The following is a 23,726-nucleotide window of genomic DNA, read 5'->3' as shown; positions in this document are numbered from 1 at the left end:
ACCACTTTGGAAAATTTAAGATACACTATTAAACAATGAAGCAATTCTTGGGTTAAAGAAGAAATAAAATTGAGATTACAAGCTTTTTACAAATAGCAACTCTGTAATTTGGTCAAAGCCATTACTGACACAGGAAAAATCATATCCTTAAATGTATTTACGAAAAAAATGAGAATTTAACACAAACTATGTACTCAATTCAAGAAGCTAAAAAAAGGATAACATAAATTTGAAGAAAATAGAAGGGAATAGTCAATAAAGATAAAAGCAAAAATAAACAAAACAATAAAACAGTAAACTACTTTAATAAAAAGAAATGGTATTTGAAAAAACCAATAAAACAAATCCCTATCAAGTTTGATTAAAAAAAAGAACTGAAAATGAAATAAACAATATTAAACATAAATTATGGTATATCCATAGTTTGGAAGAGCATCCAAATATAAAACAAGAATGAGACCTATAATACATTGATAAAATAACCTCTCAATATAATATCAATTTAAAAGGCAAGAACAATAGGAACAGTATGGTCACATTTCTGTTAAAAAGGAAACGATACATGTGTTTAAGTTTATATGTCTGTAAATATATTTTAAAAAGGTCTAAAGTTAGAAGAAACACTTATGACCTATAAATTAGGAACAAGATTTAGTATTTTTATATATCTTAGAAATCAATAAGTAAAAAAACAAAAACTGGCAAAAGATAAGGTAATTCCTAGGAGACTATGAACAGACAAAAAATTCTCCATCTCACTCATTACTGAATGAGAGAAACGGAAATTACAACAATCATGATAAATCATTCTTTCATACTCAAACTAGAAAAACAATTAAATTTGATAATATTAAGTGAAGAGGGACACTGGAAGCCTATTACTTATGACCGGTGTGGTAATGGTTAATAAATTATGGCACATCAATGGAATAGTCTGTGGCCATTAAAAAGGATATAGTGGATCTAGGGGTGGTACTAATAATAAGAGTCACAAGACACATAGTTGAGTGAAAAAAAGCAAGTTATAGAAGAATGGGTAAAAAAAGACAAAAAAGTTCATGCTTTAAAGAAATATAATATACATGTTACGTGTGTATATATATACACACACATATATATACACACACACATATACATATATATATACAGAGAAAAAGTTGTATAATGGCGTATTATTTTTTAAAAAGCAAACAGAACATACATTATTAGCTCAATTTTTCAAAAGAGTTAGCTTAGTCTAGACCGACCTTCATCAAGGTCACCCAGATAGCAAATGAGTCTGGCACCAGGACGCAGGTGTTATGACACCCAGTCCAGTGTTCTTCCACATTAAACAACTTGGTATAGTAAAATAAAAGTGCATGGGTTTGGTAATCCTTCAGGCCTATATTCAAATGCCAGCTTTACCACTTCCTGGCTAGGTAATCTTGGGAAAAATAATCTCTTTGAGTATTAGCATTTTCAACTGTAAAGTGAACAAATAAATACTAACTCCACAAACTGTGATAATTAAATGAAAACTAAATGAGAACACTTCCTTGTCCCTTGGCCAACAGAATCAGTTTGTCAACATATCCACTCTACTAATCAGCAGGGTCCAGAAATAGTCTTTGGCAGCTCAGCTCCATGCATAAAATTTGAAGAATTGAGTACCTCCGTGGCACTCTAATTTGGAAGTTCTCTAAATATGCCTCTGATGGTAAAACTATTCCAACTGTCTGGCATTTCCCTGTGGCTCCCATCTGCCTCATGCTCTATCACCTTGCTCAATCTTCCTGGCTCAGTTCCAAACATCTAGAATAAACAATATGTGGTATTCTATTTATTTCTTGAGAGTGATGGCTGACTCTTAATGACAAAATCTCTAGCTATGCACTGAGCCACTGTCTCCTAGCCTAGCTACACAATGACTCCAAGATAGCTTTTCTAGATTGCAACTGAAAGAAATGAACACAACATACCATTAATAGTTTGAACTATTCTCCCTAAATGAATCACCTTGAACTTATCCAACTGTATTAGTTAGCTTGGACTACCATAATAGAATACCACAGACTGGATGGCTTAAACACAGAAATTTATTTTCTCACAATTCTGAAAGCTAGACATCCAAGATCAAGGTGCCAGCATTGTCAGTTTCTGATGAGAGCTCTCTTTCTGGCTTGTAGATTGCCACCTTCTTTCTATGTCCTCACATGGCCTCTCCTCAGTGTGTGGGCACAGAAAGAAAGTGTGAGTGACCTCTCTGGTGCCTCTTCTAATAAGGACACTAATCCTATCAGATCAGGATCCCCCCCACCCCCCATGACCTATTTAACATTAATTACTTCCTTAGAGGCCCCATTTCCAAATACAGCTACACTGGGGGTTAGGGCTTCAATACATGGGTTTTACGGGAAACACAAACATTGGGTCCATTACACCAACCACAAAACAACTCATCTGCCCTTTTTCTCTATTCATTCATACAGGCCTTAAAAATCTTCTGGCAGGTCATTCCCCTCAAGTTGGCATTTTACTCTCTGGAAGAACTTGAATATTTGGAGATTTTACCATGTATTCTCTCTTTTGGATCATTTATGAACAAACAAACAGAAAACATTAATTAAGATCAGTCCTAGAATCCTCGGCCCACCTGTACCACACCGGGGGGGCGTTTCCTGCTTGCTAGACACAACCTGAGGTTCCCTGCCCACCAACCAGCCTTAGGCTGCAGCATTCTAGTGGGGGGGTCTCCTGCATGCCAATTCCAGCCCATGGCTCCCCGTCTGCCAACACTGCCCAGTGGCACCCCAGCAGGCAGCTTCCAGGATGTCAGGCCCAGCTTGTGTTTCCCTGTTGCCAGCCTTGGCCTAGCAACTGCGGGAAAGCTCTAGCTGTGAACACACCTTTCCCAAGGAGGCCTGAATCCCAACCCAGGGAGGCGGCCCCCCACCCCAACTTTTTTGTTCCTTCCTTAGGTACTCTCCCTCAGCCCTGGAGTAGTCTTTTGAATTCTGATTCCTTCTTAGTAGCTAATCCTCAGCAAATAATTAATAATTCTTTATATTAAACCTTCTCTGTTCAAATTTCTGTGTGGTTTCTGTCTTCTCACTGGCCCCTGTCTGATACAGAATAGCTTGAAGACGAGTGTCACTGTGTGTTCCACAGAACGGCCTCAGGAACAAGCAGAACAGCACCCAGTAGAGTGAGAGCGAGCAGCCTCTTCTCCTGCGTGTCCCTGCCTCAAGCCGCCCCGGCAGAGGAGAAATGCTCACAAGTCCCAGCAGCAGCATCACAGGCGGGGCAATGGTGGGGAGGTTGGCAGCTGAGGCAACAACCCGACACCCGGCACGCTAACCTCGCTGCTGCCCATGCACCAAGTCCCTATTTAGCTACAAAAATGTTTTTTCTAAATAGCTGACACATACTAAGGCCTTCTTACACGCCCCGGCCACTGTAGGCCCTGTTAAGAATCCCATAATGTAGGTACTATTATTTTGTCTATTTTACAGATGAGGAAAATGCGACATGGACAGTTAATTAGCTTTGGCAAGGCTCTCCAGTGAAAGAGCTGAGGTTCCAATCTAGGTATTCTGACTCCACAGGCCACTCTCTTAACCATATAGCCATATTCACCTTTGTTTTTATTACTAAGATAAAAACAAGTTTAAGAAAATAAAGAGAAACTCTATTAAAAGCCAATGTTCTTCAATACTGCTATTAAAAAGCATACTTAGGTAGGAAGTTTTTATCTCTGAAAAAGCCTAGAAACAAATACATCAAAACGTTAGCAACTATTACCTCTAAGTGGTAGAATATATCATTTTCTACATCTTTCTAATTTGGCAAAAATAACTTCAAAAAGAGAGTGCTAAAAAAAGCACTAACAAAAGATATAACATTTTAAAAATAATGTTTGATTTCTCATTAGTAGAAATTATTATAGAAAAGGATGAGTAAGTTTTAAAATTATATAATATTACTTAGTTTTGGCAGTTTATTCCCATCACACTGGCATTTTATTTTCTGGAGGAAAAATGTTACTGGAATTTAACATGAATGAAAGTTGAAAAGGCACTATCTGGGAAAAAGTTTATCAAACTAATGTTTTGATTTATAAAACAGATTTTAAAATTAAGTTTAGAGAGGATTAAGGGATGGAAACAAGATTAAAGCTGCTGCTAGTAATAACCAAATAAAATATTAGAAAAAGTAAAGTGATTTTAAGATTAAAGAAATGTAGGTGCAATGGACCTTACAGATTCAAATCAATCATCCCCACTGAGGTTATTTCATAGAAGAATAACGTCCCCGGAAGGTTAAATCATTTAGTTATTGCTACAGACATGGACAGGGCACTAAAGCTGAACCTCTTTACACACTCTATCTCATTTGGGAAATAAAGGTTTTTAAAGGCACAATTAATAAGTAGTCTCTAACGTAGCCCTGAAGGTTTTATATTTGGAGAGTACTGTTTGGAGACTCAGTTTCATCAAATAAGAGAAAGTCTGAAATATTACCATCTAGAAAGTTACCTATGAAAGAAGAAAAAAAGGCTGATTCTCAAGGAAATAGAATAAATTCTTCTCTATCCCCAAATACAAAATTGTGCAGTGCTTATGTGCAGGAACCACAGCACGCTGATAAATTTCCAGCAGATTACCGAGTATACTGCTGGAAAATGGCTCTACATCAGGATCAGAGAGGTGGTGGTTGTGGAGAAGATTAAGGCCAGTGAATTTCTCCCACCACAAAGAAACTGTAGGCATGAGGTAGGAAGCAGATTCTCCTTCAGGCTTCATCAAGGCAGTGAGATTTATTTTTGCAGACTGAGATTACTGAAGACTGCCCAAGGACAATATAAAATCTACACATATAATGTTACGTGTGATATACATACTTTTGATTAAAATTCTTCTTTAAACTTGGGGACTTAGTTCTTATAATGAGAATTAAAAAGTTAAGGACATGATGTTTGAAGTAGTTGGTGGTAGAGAAATATATTAATTATATTAGTGAAGTAACTGATTGCTCTTCCTAGGCATACCGCGTGAGTACATTTCCCAGTATCTCTTGCACTTAGATGTAGCCATGTGACTGAGTTTAGAAAATGGAATGGAAGTGATGCACGCCACTTCCAAGCCTGGCCCATAAAACTTTCCCACATATGTTGTCCCATGCCCCACTGCTTCCTTTTGGGTAACTGGGATGTTGACATCCTGAGTAACCTTGGAAACCACTTGCTGAAGATAGCAAAGGCATTATCAGTCTGGGTCCCTGAGTGACAACCTGGAGGAGAGTCACACAGAGGAGTCTTCCTATCAACCCCATATACCCACCTAGAATTATTACACAAAAAATAAATAAGCTTTCATTGGGTTAATCCACTGAAATTTGAAGGTCTATTTGTTACTACAAACTAGCCTACCCTAACTAATAAAATCATATTTGAATATGATTCTATATATTAAGTTGATCACGGGTCTTGAAGATGATGTGAATGTCTTGACAAGAAGCAGCAGAAAATGAAAGCATACAACTAGATTACTTAATCTGGTATTTCTTTCCGGAGAAGAGTACATTGCAGGGAAAAGACAATGCTTCAGGAATGTGATATATTCTAAAAATTAAGGAGAAGCTAAAGGATTTTATGTGGTCAAGGGTATAACGCTTACTTTTTTAACAATCTTCCTTCACCTGTAGAACTTGGTCCTAAACATACTCCCAAGAGTTCAGTTTACTTGTGGAACTGAATGAACCTGGTCTCCTGTCTTTTATCAATGTTTTTGTCATGGATGAGGATGAACTCACTCTGCTTTTCTCTGCCACTGACTGCACTTAGACACCAATATTTGGAAAATAAATTCTGAGCCATTGATACTGATGGAGGCAGGTATGCCCTGGTTATATTACTTACCACCTTGCCAGTGGCAACTTGTAGGCATTCCTACTCACTTACTAAAGAGGACTTTGAAACAACTCATGGTCCTTGCCATCCCAAATCACATCAGAGAGAACTTCAACATTCAAGTAGATGACCCATCCAATATCTTACCTCAAAGTTCTCTGACTTCCCAACTTCAAAATTCAAGGACAAAATTCTATCACCATGCTACATCATCACCTAGAATGGCTCCATCTCTTGGGCTAGTGGACACTGCTAGAGAAAAATCACGGAGCCAATACCCACTTATGAACTGAAACTCTTTTCTCTAGTATCACAGGAAGATTCACTCTTTCCTATGGAACTAAAAGTGAGGGTGAGATGAAGGCAAATTTAGTGTGAGGTAGTAATACATTGAGCAAATTTACTTCTGATAGATCATTTCCTCTGTGAAGAATGGAGGTCATTTGCTTGAGACAGGGAAGGGTGGGGTGTGCTGCAGGTAGGGTAGGCAACAAGATCTTGGAGTAGCTGCTGTGGGATGAGAAATGGAGGTATCAGGGACATGTAAAAGGGTTGCTAAGCATGTCTCCTTGTGCATGTTTCTGTTTCTCAAGGGTTTATACCTAGATAGAATTTGAGTTATTAGGCATGTGTATCTTCAATTTACTACATAATGTCAATCTATTTTCCAAGGATTTGTACCCCTAACAGCAGAGTATGAGAATTTTGTTGCTCCATATTATTGCCAATAGTCACTGTATTTTTAATTTTACCAATTTAATTGGTAAGAAATGGTGCTTCATTGTGGTTATAATTGTATTTCTCTTTTATTAGCAATGCTGAGCATCTTTTCATGTTTATTGGTCTTTTGACTATCTTCCTCTTGTCCTGTTCAAACCCTTTGCCATTTTTCTATTGTGCTATCTTTTTTTCTAATTGATTTGTAGATCATCACTATATATTCTGAATACCTATTCCTTGCAAATGCTATGTACTGTTAAGTTTCTTCTTCCAATCCAAAGCTTCTTTGTATTTTATTAGATATTTTTGTTTTAATGAAGTGAAATGTAGCAGTATTTTCCATTCTAGGTTGTGGTTTTTGTCTTGCTTTGAAAATCCTCCCCCTCATGGGGTAAAAAATTTATTTTCATATATCTTCCTCTAAATATCTTAAAAGTTTTACTTATTACATTTAGGACTCTAATCCACCTGGATTATTATGGCATGAAGTAGGCATCTAATTTTATTTTATTTTTTCACACACAGAGCACTTTAAGTCTAATCATGGCCTATTGTCTTGCATATCACTGTTGTTCAATATTTGAGATCCACCTTGGTTTAACTCCTTTCAAAATAATAATAATAATTATTGCTGTAATATGTAGTCAATGTTTAAGAATTACCCCCATTTTTACCAATTTCTTTATATAGCATTGCTTCTTGAATTTCACCCTTCTTTTTATGTGCATTTCTTCCTGATATTCACTCTTTAATAGTTCTTTCAATGATGATCTAAGACTGGTAAAATCTTTCAGTCTTATGAAAATGAATTTATTTTATCCTCACTGCTAAATAATTTACCTAGGGATAAAAATCTATGTTGCAAGTTATTTTCTCTCAGCATTTTGAAGATATATTCTACTGTCTTCTGGCTTCTATCCATTGTCACAGATTAGTCTTCAATCAGGCCAACTGCTACCCCTTTGTAGGAAATCTGCCGTTTCTCTTCATCTTTGATTTTACATTTTCACTATAATCTGCCTAAATATAGATTTATTTTTATTTACCCTGTTCAGAACTGTTTATGCTTCCTGAATCTGAAGATTAACGCCTTTGCTCCTTTCTGAGGACTGTTCAGCCATTCTCTCTTAGAATATCGTCTTTCTCATTCTCTCTATTCTTCTAGTCTTAACCCTTAATAGATGAATTTTAGACCCTGTCAACCTATTTTCCACGTTTCTTAAACTCTCCTTAATATTTGCCATTTCTTTAAAAGTGTGTTACATTTTGTGTAGTTTCCTCAAAATTATCTTCCAGATTACTAATTGCCTCTTCAGTTACGTTTTATATGCTGCCTAACCTATCCAACCTCCAATGACTGTATTTTACCTTTCTAGAAGTCCTAGTTGATTCTTTATTGTAATCTACCTATTCTTTTTCATACTGATTTCTCATTATGTCTTTAATCATTTTGAATATATGAATATACTTAATTTACAGACTCAACCAAATTATTCTATTATTAAATTGTTAAGAATCTAATCACTCAGTTTGCTTGCTCTTTTTCATAGAACTTCATATATTTTGTACTTTTCGACTATGAGCTTATCCTCTTCTAAACCTTATCTGTAGGAATTACATATGGTCATTGTTTAGTGCATTTCCCTCCAAAGAAGCTTTGCATTTCTTTCTGCCAGCTACATCAACTTTTTCTCTCATCAAATAACGTAAGTTCTAACTCTGAACCCATATAAAGTAGAGTGGGATCATTTTTATACATCCTCAAGAGAGTCCCTTTTTCCACTTAGAGCCCAGGCAGACATCTTCAGGTTTCCCTGTCAACAACTTGTAATGGGAGGATAATTTTTTTCTACTCCATTCTTTTAATGAGGGCTCTGGCTTTATGAAGGTGCTGTCTCAGCTCCAACTTCCCAAGGCCTGTCTCTTGCCCCCAGACAGGCATTAAAATCCAAGTCCCTAGAAGTCCATGAATAATGACCCATCGCTCCTCCATGTAAGCCACAGCTCGCACAGCTCGCACTGTTCTTGTTATTAGTTTCCTCCTTATTTCTGCCCTGGCAATGTCCCTTAATTTCTTATAAATATAGTACGGTTTTTAAAAGGATGTTTAAAATATCTTTATGACAGATTATATAGCATGCTGTATTGCTAGAACCAGAAGTATGAACCATTTATTTTATTAAAGGGGCATTCCATATTTTATTTATGAGTATTTTCATTTCATTTAAAAGCCATTTTCCCAACACAATATACTTCACACCTAACAAAGACTGACAGATATCTATTACTCACTCTCTAGCTTTTTCTTAGAAAGAAAACTCTGATTTTCAAATAGGCACAATAGCACATAGAATAAAGGTTACATTTTCCAGGCTTTGTTGCAGTTAGAGAGAGCCATTTGACTAAGTTTTGGCCAATAATGTACAAATAGAAGTTTTTTGAGACTTCTTGGAAGGCCAATTAAAAGATGCTGACTCAGCCATGGGAGGCACAGGTAAGTAAAGGCAAAGTCATTATCTTGACTCATTTCTCCTGACCCCAAGCCAACTGCTCTTATTGCACCTTGCTTTCACTTACTTCAACCTATGTTACGTCCATAATCACTTTAATCCCTGAGCTTAAAGCTGCTGTAGAGGGCAGCCATAAGTAGAAATGGGCAAGGAGATCATTGCAGAGGGAGGACACGAGAGAAAGGAATGGGAGGAAGATCTGTATTTTCCCAAGCATAGCTAAACAATCAGCTGAAGATCAAAATTGCTTTGGACTAGGATGTAGTGCTGTGAGTGAATCAGTAAGGATACCACAGTGTCTTCACCAACTTTTCTAGGTTAGGTACCTCTGACCCCTCGTTCCCAAAAAGAATTCAACTCCCTAGGGAGCCACTCTGCTCGCCTACAATTAAGAAAGCACAGTTGCAAATACTTGAATTATACAGTACATTTAAGAATGCCACTTTCTCTGTAGATTCTAAGAGATCACTTCCTGAATAAAACGTATCACCAAAATATGGAAGAGACATGTTTCTAGAACTTTTCTATCAGCCTATAATCAAACAATACACCCCTACTACCTGAGTAACTTCTGCTTTTATGTATCTGACATTCAGATAATCCCTCTCTGGGTCACTCCTCCATATCCTTCCCATTTTCAACATTCTATTGGTGATCAGAGTTCAACTCAATCTATGGCATGAGCCATGTTCCAAATTCTGTTGGAGGAGGGGTGTGGGTAGAAGACCAAAGATACAAAGTGCTACTCTCCTATAATTTGCCAGCCAATGGCAGGAACCTTGAGAAGTCTGCCTGCTTGCCTCTAGTTTTATAAAAACTTAAAAATAACTGCTATAATAATTCAGGAGAAGTCCTAGATCTTAATTATTTGATAATATATATGTGTAATATTTTTTATAATTAAATATTTAGTTCACAATAGCACGTGGTATTTGTACTTTGGACTAAAAAGTTTAGAATCTAATGATCAAAGTATGAAGTGTAGATTTTAACCTTACTCCCCAAATATGATGTCTTGACTTAAAGTCTGTGTCATAAAAGACTTGAATCAAAGCTCTTATGTGACTTTTATGATGATGAGATAATCACCAGGGCTGGCAGATCAGAGGAGAACATGACAGGCATATGTGAGAGCACACCTGCACAGTAAATGGACCGAAAGGTTACTAAGACTGTACTCTCTATGATGAGGACATAAAATCCTGATGTGAACCATTTATTTGGACAGGAAGCAGTCTGGAGGAAGCCATGTGCCAATTAAGATTGAATGTGGAAAGGAGGTAAAGCTCAAGTCACACTGATATCCTTTCACCACAAACCCTAATCCAAAAGCTACCTATTACTGTCCTTGGGACTCCATCATTAAGCTTGATCATAATAATATTGTGAAACCTTTCTTAATCTGGGGACAATGAGTGAATGTGCTTGAGTGTATATGGAGATTACAAATCATATCCCATCTTTACATTAGTAAGAATAAATTTAAAGTGTTTGGAAGAAGTTCAGATAATTCCATTTGAATAGAACTAATTTTCACAGGTTGGAACTACCTTAAACTGGACAAAACCCATGAGAGCCTCTCTGAGCTGGGTGAGATGTGAAGCCGGGTAGGAAAAATTCACGTTGAACTGCTGCAAGCATGTTGAATAATCCTAGTCACCTAGGATTATCTCATCTAGTCAATACTTACGGTATCAATTGGATAGATATCCTCCTTATCAGAAAGCAGAAAAAAATAGAATTATTTCAAATTCCTCTACATAAACTTCCTGTATTCTAAATTCTGGAGATGGAGCTGTGTACTAAAATAGTTTAAAGGCAACTTAGTGAATGGGCGCAAAAGCAGAATACATGCATTCTATTTTTTCAATTTAGAAAAATAACTCTTTAATGAGCAAACGCTTACTATGCTAGTCAACTAAATAAAACAGCACTAAAGCTCGCCATTTTACTCAGTTTATATAATCTACCAATACATCAGAGAATAAAAGAGTAGAGGTTTACTTAAAGAAGAAGGTGAAGAAAATAATATATCTAGAAAATGCTGTTTAGTACACAAATGACTAGGCGTTTTCTTTAATGCTAGAAAGATAATGCCATAAATAGAACTTGTTTGATTTTTTTAAACACATTTTTCTCCAGCACAAGAGTGTTTACACTACACAAAATAAAGTTACTCAAATTCTTAGTGTTTGGCACAACAATTACGGTAGATCAGTGAGAATTAATATTCTCCAGTTTCAACTTGCCCATCAAGTTTAAACAAAAAGAATAAAATCTGTACTGTACTATAAATTTGGTGCATTTCCTATGTAACTTAAACATTATATCATGAGTAAAAAAGTACTAATTAGATCATATTACTAAAATTTATACATCTCATAAAGACGGATAACATAAACAAGAATTAGAACAGCAAAAGTTGTGACCATGTAAAAATATTCATTGAAAAAAAATTTTTTTCTTTTTTTGAGGAAGATTAGCCCTGAGCTAACTACTGCCAATCTTCCTCTTTTTGCTGAGGAAGACTGGCCCTGAGCTAACATCCATGCCAATCTTCCTCTACTTTATACGTGGGACGCCTACCATAGCATGGCTTTTGCCAAGCAGTGCCATGTCTCCACCCGGGATCCGAACTGGCAAACCCTGGGCCGCCGAGAAGCGGAATGTGCGAACTTAACTGCAGCACCACTGGGCCAGCCCTCATTGAAAAATTTATATTTCATGAGCAAGTTCAAAATTCATTTTATCCTTTAAAATCTCATACTTAACTTTGCAAATTATAAAACATGAGCAAATTAAAGGATTTCATGGTTTTCTAGCTTCTTTTTAAAATGGTTATTTCAATCTTCCACTCTCTCCCAAGTCTCTATCACAGTTACTCCACAAATGTCTATTATCTTGCTCCTAGAAGATGACATCACCTTCTATTTCACAGAGAAAGTAGAAGCCACCGGGCAAGAACTCCTTCAACTACTTGCCACTACATTACTTGTGATGGAAATGGCATCACTCCTACTATCTAAGATTAAATTCTTCCCTGTGCTTTAACTTTCATCTCCCATCTCCACCTTGGTCCCTGGCAAATCAATTATCCTCTCTTCCTTTGGGTTTAGTGTTCCTCTTCTTTCTTTCAGCATTTAAATATATTTAAAGGTCTTTCATCTCAAAAAAAAAACCCCAAAAAACAAAAAACAATTCTATGTCCCTTAAGCTACTGCCCTCTCTCCTCCCCTTCATGGCCAAATTCATGAAAGGGTTGTCAACACTTACCTCATGTTGTCCACTTCACCTTTTCTTTACCTGTACTCTCAACTTATCCAACTATAATCTGATTTTCACCTCCAAGATCTTACCAACATCACGCATGACCTCTTATTGCTAAATACACCAAACACTTTCCACTTCTCATCTTAGCTGACCTCTTCTGGTAGCGTTCACTGTAACTGAATACATCTTATTTGAAGTACTATCTTTTGTTGGCTTCCATGACTCTCCTGGCTTTCTTTTTACCTGTCTGGACTTTACTTCTCAGCTTTTTGCAGAGTTTCATTTCTCTGTCTGCCTTTAAATCAATGATGCTCGCCAGGGCTCTCTCCTTAGGTGCTTTTCTCTTCTTGTACATATTCTGAACAACGTCATCCATTCTTATGACTTTAACACTTAATGATTCTGAAACCTATTTCTATAGTGCAGATTTCTCTCCTGAGCTTCTGACTTATGTAGCCAACTGGAATTTTGCTTTAGCTGTCCAAAAGACACCCTGATCCACTGTGCAAGTTAAAAGCTTATCATCCATGCCCATACCCCCACACCTTTTTTTTCCCCCTGAGGACCCAGTCTCGGTGAACCACTATGCAATCCACCTAGTTGCCCAAGATAAAAACTTGAATATCATCCTAGACTCTTCCATCTCTCTCATCCCTAAAATCCAATCAACTACCAATCCTGCTGATCCTACCTCCTGAATCTCTCTCCAACCCAGCAACTTCTCACTGCTTCACTGCCATTTCCCTAGTAAAGCCAGAACCATCTCTTGTCTAAAGAAATATTATGGTTAAAAACTGCTTGACACGTATTTTTTTTTAAGTAAAAAATATGGAGAATCATATCCTCTAACATTCTTATCTAAGAAGCAACAGCACCCTACCTGGCCTCCTACTTTTCAGCACTGCCTCTCTTCCTCTAGTTCCCCATTCAAAGTGATACTCTTAAAATGTAAATTGGATTATATCATTCTCATGACTAAAAATCTGTCAATGCCTCCCTATTACTCTTAAGATAAAGTTCAAACTCCTTAATAGGCCTAGAAGGTCTTGTACCATCTGCCTCCCGATTACCTTCTAGCCTAAAGTCTGATCACTCTTGCCTTAAATTTTCTGCTATACATCCACACTGACCTTTCAGTTCCGGGAACACACTATGCTTATTCTCACACATGTTTTCTCCTCCACCTAGAAGACATTTCTTCATCTCCCTGCCTCCCTCTTTACCTAATAATTCCCACTCAACCTTCAAGTCTCAACTCAGATGTTACTTCTGGGAAGGCACATTTAAGGTCACAAGTCTGGGTTACATGTCCTTCCTGCATGAGTAGACTCTCTTTTTCCCACCACATCACCTTACCATATTGCATTATAATTATTCTGTATCCTCAACTAGACTGTAAACTGCAAAAGGACGTGAATTTTATTTTGTCCACCACTAAACCCCTAGCACCTACCACACTCCAGTAAAAATTCCTTGACTAAAATACCTGAACGACTAAATGGATCAATTGACAGATGAATGGATAAATTTACTGTTTCCAAGAAGCATATAATATGGAAATCTTGATTTTTATGGCTATGAAATTGAAAGAAACTGCTTGATACATAAGTCTTAAGAATTATTAATCATTTAGATAGAATCATGTACGCTAACATAAATGATCTTCCCTAATACTTTTCCAGGACCAGAAAAGATAATACTCTTTGGCATATCAAGGACCGTTAACATAATGCATATTATTTAAAAGAGAAAGAGGTGGAGGGGATAGGAGTTTAAGGAAGATTTTCTGACAGAACTGCTACACTGATAGCAACTAAACAACTTCTGAAAACTGGTATGGGAATCGGGTGGTCAGCAGTTTAGATATATAATTTTACATGTGCAACAATCTCAAAATAAAAACACTGAAGTATTTAATACTAAAAGACTAAGGACTCCAAAGAGAATGAAGCTGTTGTCTTCTTACATGTTTAGAGAGAGGAAAACAAAAATGTATGTACTCTGTATCTGCTATCTCGTGAAACTGTAACTAGTTACTAAATTCACATCTGCTGCTAATGCTCTGACTCAGTTTCCAATCCTTAGTCCTCACAGGTAACATAAGGAGGTAATACATCCGTTATTCTACCTTCCTAAATTAAGGTGTGCAGATGACTTCCTAATTTATAAAGTCAAATACAAATTTGCACAGATGAGATGATTTTGTAAAAGCAAGATTTCTAAAGGACTGTAATAATTAACATATTGTAATTTATTCTTGGATTTAGAATTCATTCAATTGGTCATTAAATAAGAATTTATTAAAAATATTATGAGATACAAGGCTTATGTGTTATATGGGGGATGAATAAAACTTCCCTGAAAGAAGCTTCAAAAATTTAGGCTTAATATAATTGTTTTAAGGATCCCAAATATCTTCTTTAATCATTAGGTAGAAAATGGCATCCATTTCTCAAAAATTATTAAAGGTAAATTATATATTCAATTCATATGAGGGCAGCTACATTTTACTTTACTTAGTACTCATTGACAGTCCAGCCCCAAATTATACAAACAGAATTATATGTGAGAATCAATTAGGAAGTCAAATTAAACCTAAATACTATTTACCTGAACTCCAATTCAAAATACAATTCAGTGTTTTTATTTTTTAACGTAAAGATCATACAGTCCAAGTTAAAAAAAACCTGTTATACACCTGTATTCAAACTGATTGCTGTGCATTATTTGAAAATCTCCAAGTCTTGGAAAATAGAATTACACATGAGAATTTTTTCTTTTTAATTTAAGTTCAAGGTCATGATGGTTGCAATTCCTGATTCCCAACGTGAATCTGAATAAAAGGACATCCATAAAATGTTGTAATTATCTTTCACTGCAACCCAGACAAAATGTGCATGTGTTTCACAACTCCTGGTTTGGTGTAAAACGAAAGAGGATATATTTTTTTCCAAATTCATCTAAATTTTATTCTGTGATTTACTTAGGAAAAAAATCAGCACTCAAATTGTTGTATGTGAATCTAGAACATGATCAGACCACTAGAAGGAATGCAGGTAGAATCTGATGCATTTACTTATCACAGAGTGATTCAGGAAACCAAAAGAGGGATCACCTAGTTTAGCTTCCTATACTAGAATGTTATTCTACCAGAATCAACCCATCTAATTTTACATCTATGTGACTTCCCTCACTCTATAAAACATTAGGACTTTTCTACATTTATACTTCTAGCGAATTCTTAAATATTCTGGGAAAGAATAAACATAATCTCATGTCTCAAAATGTGCTGCCTTAAAAAGAGGCTAGAAAAGATATACAGTGAAAGAGACTTAAAAATGCATAATTATTGGCAATGATTATAGAAATATACAAAGGAGATACAAATATTGTTTTCTTTTCCTCTTCTCAAAGCTTCTTAAGATAAACAAATCATAAAATAGATCACATGTTCTCTATAATAAGTGAAATACCAGATTAAAGTGTGTTAAACAATCTAGCAGATTTTTTTTTTATTCTGGACCTAAAACAAGCAGGCAGTTCTAGAACAAAAATTTTTTCCACTAATAAAAATAACGCTTTAAGGCTAAAACTGTAAGGCTTTAAACAAAATCTTGCTAACATCTCTTTATAATACTAATAAAGTTCATGGTCATGTTTACTCAAAAATTTTGGCAAGCTAAACATGCACAATTAAAATAAATAGAATGTCACATGACTTGGTCTCCCAAAACCTGGAATGTTGACCTTGACTGAAGTATTCCCAATTCAAATGCTATAAATAACTACTTTAGCTGAACAAAATATAAAACTATTAATTGTTGCAGAATATGGTTATGCCTTTTCAATGTGTATGTCCCATGTGAATATTTAGCATGGACTTCTTTGTTTGACAAATATTTAGTGTGTGTCCAGGGCTAAGCCCTATGACAGGCAATGAAGACATAAAGGTCATCAAGAGCAACACAATGCCTCTTCTTAAAGGGCTAAGACAAGCAGAGAAGACAACAAATAATTGCAAAAAGTCATCATCTGGGAGTATAGGAAAAGCAGCGCTATTTTAACAAATCTATAGTCAAGGAAGGCCTTCTGGCAGAAGTTCCGAAGAGTGTCTTTAAAACAAAAATTTCCAAGGCTATGGTAATACAACGGCATGTCTGTAGGTTACTGCTGTTCATGCCATCAGGTAAATTATTCTCATAACACATACACATTAATTTATATACTAGGATTTTGTTCAGTATAATATGCTGCTTTAAAGAGGCTTTATAAATCAAAGGTTCTTAGGTATAGTTTTAAACATCAAAAAGGATCATTTCTACCACTTCAAGAAAATCAAATAAGCATAATAAATGAAGTGGCAACAAAGGTTTAAAATACTCCTGAAAAACAGGAGATTGACCTCACAATTTCTTTCAAACTCTTCCTCCCCTAACCACATTAAAATCACAATAAAGGTATTTTTAAAAAGGTGGAAACATACAAGAACTAAGAAAGAGAAAATAGGAGACGAAAACACTCAAGAGAATTAATCAACTTTTTATAAAATTGAAGAGATGGGGGAGTGATAATTGACCCAGGGGAGCACAGGCACTACCGGTGTACTGTGGAGGAGGAGGTGAGATGGAAGTGAGCTGATTTATGGTACACACCCCAGAAAGGATAAGGCCTTGAGAACACAAGGAGCTGTGGAGGCAGAGTAAGCGGTGGGGCTGGAAACAGAGGATTAGATACAATATGTGAGTAGTCACTGGATACTCCCCCAGCACACATGCTCTCACACATATGTGCACGTGCACCGGCATCCAGATTACTACTCCTCTCACTTCTCCTATTGTTTGCAGAAGCTCAATGACACCAGAGAAAAAGACTTAAAAAACACTGACCTTTGGATGTCACTCTAATGAAAAGCCCATATCATCAAATGAAAAGCCACACTCGTGTATAAAGAGCTTCTGAGCGGCTCTCAAATATAGACAGGAAACAATCACAGATATGTGATGAAAACCTCCAAAATGAAAGTGATAGCTTAGACAATGAAACAGGAATAAAAAAGAACCTGGAGGAAATGACACATGGAGCAGAAGACAATTAAAAAGCAAAACAAAACTAGAATCAATATCCTTATACTAAAGAGAGAAATTTAGCAGCCATGAAACAAAATAGAACGCTGTAACACATGAACATTGGAGAATACAAAATAGTTCTTCGAATTAAAAGTCTGGATAGCTGAAATAAGACATTCCATAGGAAGGCTGGAAGATAAAGCCAAAGATATCTCCCATAAAAACAAACAAAAAGATTAAAAAGTTGGAATATAAGAGAGATCAGAATTAGAATTAGATTAAGATCTGTCATGCGGTATAACTTCAGACTAACAGAGGTTCCAGAAAAAAAAAAAAACCAGAGAAAATGGAGAAGAGGAAATTACCAAAGAAATAATACAAGAAAAGTATAAACTACTTTCAGACATGAATTTCCATATTGAAAGGGCCATCGAGTACCTAGCACAATACACGAAAAAATGCCCACACCAAAGCTCATTACTGTGAAATTTTCAAATACCGGGGATAAAGAGAAGATTATAAAAGTTTTCAGAGGGGAAAAAAGATCAAATACGAAAGGAATAACAATAAGAATGTATGACTAGAGATTAGGGAAGGGTAAGATACAGGACATCAGTATTATCTGACTTCTAAAACAACGTACAGGATGTTTCCTAAATACTAAGCAATAGTAATGTAAGGAAATAGATAATAAATAAGTAAATAAATGAATAACAAAAAATAAAACAAATTTATGGAATACTCACTACATGCTAGGGGTACCATTCTAACTTTTAAATGTATTAACTCATTTAAATCTCTTAACTCCAGAGGAAGACACTATTAACCTCATTTTATAGTTGAGGAGACAGGCACTGTGGGGTTAAGTAATGATACAACTAGTAAGTGGTGAAGCCAGAGTCCCAGCTTTCTGAGTGTTGTCTTTTAAAAACTGCATGATACTGTTTCTCAACTTTAAAAGTAAAATTAATTTTAAAAAATAAGAAAAGAAAGTACTATTTTAAAGTTCCATACCATCCTATTCTGTTCCCAGATGAACTACGGTTGATTAAAGTTGTGACATGGTCAATCACGACACAAGTTTAATGAGTCTGTGTATTACTCATGGTGGGGGGGTATGCAGGTTGAGGGCGTTTGCTAGTATTTTAAGAATTCATTGTATAAAAGTACTTTCTGCTTTATGTATTTGTGATTTGCTGCTAGAAGGTCCATAAAGTAGATTCCCCGACCTAAATATATCAACAACCTCCACCAAAAGAACTGATGCACTTACATCAGATCATTACCGTGTATTTGGGAAAAGAACCAAGGGTATACAAATTTCATCAAAGTTAAAAACAGCATGGCTGCCTCTTTTCTAAATTATTGGCATCTAAGCCCTTCACACTCTTCCAGTCTTGCAAGGAAAACGTCCCTAGATGACTTTCCTAGTCATTTACATGACTACTTATTAAATTTACTGATATGACCAAAATATTGTGCTCCTTTACTCTCACCTTATGCTCATCTTCACCTTAGTTTATGAACGACATAATGATACTTGCACATTTTCATTTGAGTTCCCCTGTAGGAGTTAGCTTCATTGTTTCCTACTTTTTTGCTCTCCTATCCATTTTCTCACTTATTGTTCCTACTTAAGAGATTCTAGCGTGGGGGTGGGGGGAGAAATATACTCTTCTTGAATAGACTTTTTATTTCTTTTCCATTCTGGTGACATCATCATTCTTTCTGACCAATGATAAAGAAGCTAGGCAATTTTGGCATTTCCTCTCTTGGGACTAATAAACTTCCACACAATAACGTAGTAGCTTTTGACACCTCAGACCACTGCTTCAAAACTCATCCTACTGCACCGGACCTCCTGAATCATTTGCTGTTGCACAGCCCAACCTGGCAGTTACTTTCTCTCAGCTATAAAGACCTCCACTTTCTGCCTGCTATGCCCTTGACTTCTTCTGAGTCGGTTTTTGGTTTTGTCTTGGTTTGGTGGTTTGGTAGGTAGGTGGTAGCTGCAACTACCCTTAAGGTTCTGATGCATCAATGACAGCATCATCTGTGTCCTCCAAACACCCGCATTAATGGACCCAGAGCTGCCTGGCCTAGCAGGTCTCGGTCTCGTTCACAGGAGGTCCCCATCGGCGCCCGCAGAGCTCACACTGCGACACCTCCAACGTCCGGAGTCACTGGGGACCCCAGTCTCAGGCGCCCCCAGCCCGGCTGGGCTGTCACACCGTCCCTCCCCGCGCTCAGGTGGCACACCTGCGGGCCGGCCGGCGCGCGCACGCGCTCACACACCTACCGTCTCCTTGGCAGCCGCGACCGGGATGGGAAGCAGCCCCCGGCCGCGCGGCGGGTCCTCCGGCTCGGCGGCCGCGCCCTTGGAGGGGCGCCCGGGGGACGGCCCCCGCGTGGAGTCGGCCCTGGGGTCCCCATACAGCTGGTAGCACACGAGGCCGACCAGCCCCCCGCCGGCCGCCGCGGCGATGCTCAGCTCCCCCCAGCGCCGCCGCCGCCTCCAGGCTGCCTCAGCCACGGCCCCCTCCTCCTCCTCCCTGCAGGAGAAGGGCCGGCCAGGAGGGCCCGGGGCTAGCCCTGCAGGCCGCCCCCACGGCCCCGGGAAGGGGTGGAGAGGGGAAGGCGGAGGCGGGAGCCGAGGCGGCGGCCACAGGAGCCTCCGCAGCGCAGCCATAGCGGGAGCTGCCGGCGCCAGAGCTGGGGGGGGGGGGGGGGGGGGGGGCGGGGAAGGGGGGCGCGAAACCTCGCGAGAAGTCGGTGTGCGGAGCTTCGCTGGTGTCCGAGAGCGACCCCTACAAATACTCCGCTTGGGGTGCCCGCCGGACCCCCTATAGCTGGCTGGGCCGTGGGTCTCCGGCCGAGGAGAGCCTGGGGTAGCGGGCAGATCTCGGGTGGTTTTGGCTTCGCACTCCCTGCCCGGCCCCGCGCTGCCAGCCCAACCCCGCAGTCATAAATAACTGCACCTACCCCCCACCCCCCCGGGTGGCACCTGACTGCGAGAGAACCCAACACCGCAGGCGACACCCAGGTCACCGGAGCTTAGACGAGCCCTCGTGCGCGGGGGGTGGAGGGGAGTGCCGGACGCCCCTCCGCTAACTTGGCCCTTCGCCTCTGTTTTGCTGGGTTGGTCTCGGATCATTGATAGCCCCCCTCTAAGAAGTCACATCCCCTACCGTTATTCTGGCCTTCTGACACAAGGTCGTGAATAATTTGCAATCGTATCTTCAAGTGTACAACAGAAATGAAGTATGAAATTTTGGCTCAAGTCATAAAGATGGTAAATTAAGTCAAAGGATGTTTTGACTACACAATAACCACTTCTGAACTTTTGCTGGGAGAAGGCTAATGCCGTTTTTTACTTACCATTAATACTTTTAAAAAACATAACCATACCTGCGGTCACTTCAACAAATCAGAACTGTCTTGAAAGATACCCTTACTTCTAGGGGAAAGCTGTTGGTATAAATATAAAGAATTGATAAGTGTATTGTGTCTTTAGTTTTGGCATTGCAATATTTAGTTTGTTTGCTACACTGTCAGTATCGCTTTTATGCGTATATACGTATGACATTCTTATCAGTTTCCCACCTTGACCCCAGTTTTGGTTAACTGAGTTATGCTAACTTTGCTCTCTATACTCAAATAGTGCCAGGAGCCCTTAAAATGTTCTGGGTCTAGCCGTGTAGACCACTAAATCCAGTAGCCAATCAGTTGAGCTGCAGTCGCAAGGGAATTAGATCAGCTGATTTTGGCAATTCTTAAGAAGACTAAGGGCTTTCAGAGGCAAAAAAAAAAAAAGAGGTTTTTGCACCCAGATCGTACTATTCCCATTCCTCACTAATTTCTTGCCTATAAATAATCTATCGCATACATTTCAGTTATACTGTTTTGATAATGGTTAATGGAATTTTCCTTTCTTAAAGCCACTAAAAATGGTAAACAGAAAAACTTTCTGTAACATGTGAACAAAATGTGTCTATTTTAGGATGCCATCTCTGTATTTCTTTCACTTGCGTCCTGTTGGTTATATAAATAACGAATGCCATAAGAAAGACTCAGTGGTAGCTCCTTGCTTTATCACCAAGATTCCTTCAATTTCTGCCTTTCTTGAATTCTGGAAAATTTTAGTATTCCCCAAAAAGCATTTGTTCTTTGGATATATGACAGGGTTCTTTTTCTGGCATCGTTTACTTTGAGCTGAACACAATTTCCAGATTTTCTCATAAATTTCCAACATGGCCTAATGGCAGAATTCTTGGACAGACTGATAAATTTTTATTAGTTGCCTGTTAAAAGCTGAGTAGCTCTAAACAGAATTAGAGAGGTCATACAATAACATATTATAGATAAGGAAAATGACAAATTCGGCATCTAAGATAACTTCAAATATGGATGTAATTTCTCTCTAGTTTTAAAAAATTTAATATAGCTCTTGCAAGTCATTTCGCTGACTGGAAGCCAAGTTCTGCTGTAAGAGTTGCTGGATTTGGGTTTGTGGAGGACTCAGAGAGCTTTGGAGAAAAGTTCTCTCTATGTGCAAAAGTTATTCTCATAATTTTCCTCAGTATCTCCCTTCTAAAAGCCAAATTTCCTTGAGAATAATTACTGTTTTGCTCTCATATTTTATGCTCTGTAACTATAGCTACATAAAAATAACCAGATCCCTTTGTACCTCTATATTTTTCTGAGTTTGATTCTCAAGGGGAAAAATTATAAGAAAACATGATATTAGGAATTTGAAACTCTTTTGAAATGACAGAAAATGTTGTTACATCAATATAGATTTAGCCCAATTTCCTTCAACTTTTATGTCAATTCTACTGAGCATCAGTAATATCCAAAAAAATGTTCCTGCTAGACAGTGAGAGCTCACACCTTCAAAAAAATGTTCACTTATGTTTACTATGGTCAAGTAATAAGAAATGCTCTGAAGTATTTTAAAATGTTTACAACAGCAGGGATTAAGCCAGAGGGTTTTCAGAAAGCATATCCATCAGTAGATAGAGTGATAAACTAGAAAGCAAATGATCTGGACTCATGATTTTGCTACATCTTAGTTGTATAACCTTATAATGCTTTGGAGGCCACAATACTGAAATAGAATAGGTGATTACCTTCTGAACCCACGATCCTAATTAACCAAAATGCTCCAAGCATATCAGTAAATCATATATAGATAGTTCTTAGCATTTTTCACATGGCATTTCTCTTCTCAAAACCCGTAATTGCCCTACAATGGCTTTATTCTTTCCAATTAAAATTCCATCCTTCCCAGGACCTAATTATTTTAACCTTTTACTACTTTTTAAATTAAAAATAAATGAGTGACTTAAATTTTGAAAATGTGAAATTTAAGTGTAGTATGTGTCATGGCTAGGCAGAAATATCTTGTTTAACAAAACCTATTAAAATATGCTACTTATCATTTTACTCACTCTGAGCACTAGAATCTTGACTAGGAGGAAGAGGAGCAGTTATATCTGAGGCCCTACATCAGGGTACATAGACCCTCACCCCCAGGTCTACTCAGTTCTGACAGAGGGACACTACCAGCCAAAAGCAAGGCTGTAGCAAGCAACTTCTCTCTTGGGAAAGTTGTCATACACGTTGTCCCCATCTTCCCCTCTGTTGTCCTTGGGGAACAGTTGGCCAAATGAAAGGAAAAAGTCGGGGGGAGGCTGTGTCCTGTGGGGTTGCAGCCTTTTCTTGTTCTTCTATCTTCAAAGTGCTAGCCACTAGGAGTCTGGAACTCAATTCCCCAGCATCCAGGGCTATGGAAAACCAAGTTACCCAAGGCACTGGGGGTCTGTTTTCTACTTTGACTATCTCCCACTCTTAAAGACAATTGACAATGGTTTGTGCCCTGTCTTTTTTGGTAGTCAAAACTAAGCCATCTAAGCTCCATGAAGCCAGAGCATGTATTTAGCCCAGCTGCTGACACATAGTAGGATGTCAATAAATGTTTGTTAAATGAAAAAGGGAATGTATTATTGTTGGAAGGGAGAATGCCAAGATGAGAAGGCAGATTAGGAGACAAGGAAATAAAGTAGCTCATCAGATGCTAAAGGAGTTGATAAACCAAGCAACACATCTGGAAAAGCAATTAATGCAAATGGAAGTCCAAAAGGAGAAAGCAAGGTGTTGGCAAGGAAGGATCAGAGACAGAATGTGGTCATGGAGAAAGGTTGATTCAGGAAAAAATTTTGTGATTTGAAGCTATCCTCTTACATATTACAACTTGGCATGATCCTGCTT

General features: G+C 38.0%; 1 protein-coding gene across 5 annotated transcripts in view; it reads right to left on the bottom strand.

Annotated features, from left to right (window-relative positions):
* MICU3 (mitochondrial calcium uptake family member 3) overlaps positions 1 to 20,164 on the bottom strand; it is a 99,224-nt gene extending 79,060 nt beyond the window's left edge. For all 5 annotated transcript variants that reach the window (XR_011498762.1, XM_044760520.2, XM_044760522.2 and 2 more), the window contains exon 1: positions 19,756 to 20,164. Coding sequence is in view for 4 of the 5 variants with exons in the window: in XM_044760520.2 (XP_044616455.1) it covers positions 19,756 to 20,145 (390 nt within the window). In the remaining variant the exon portion in view is untranslated. The remainder of the gene's footprint in view (positions 1 to 19,755) is intronic.
* Positions 20,165 to 23,726: the final 3,562 nt, after the last annotated feature.

The sequence above is a fragment of the Equus asinus genome, chromosome 27 (genome assembly GCF_041296235.1).
Source record: "Equus asinus isolate D_3611 breed Donkey chromosome 27, EquAss-T2T_v2, whole genome shotgun sequence".
NCBI classification, from domain to species: domain Eukaryota; kingdom Metazoa; phylum Chordata; class Mammalia; order Perissodactyla; family Equidae; genus Equus; species Equus asinus.
This window is presented reverse-complemented; position numbering and strand designations above follow the sequence as displayed.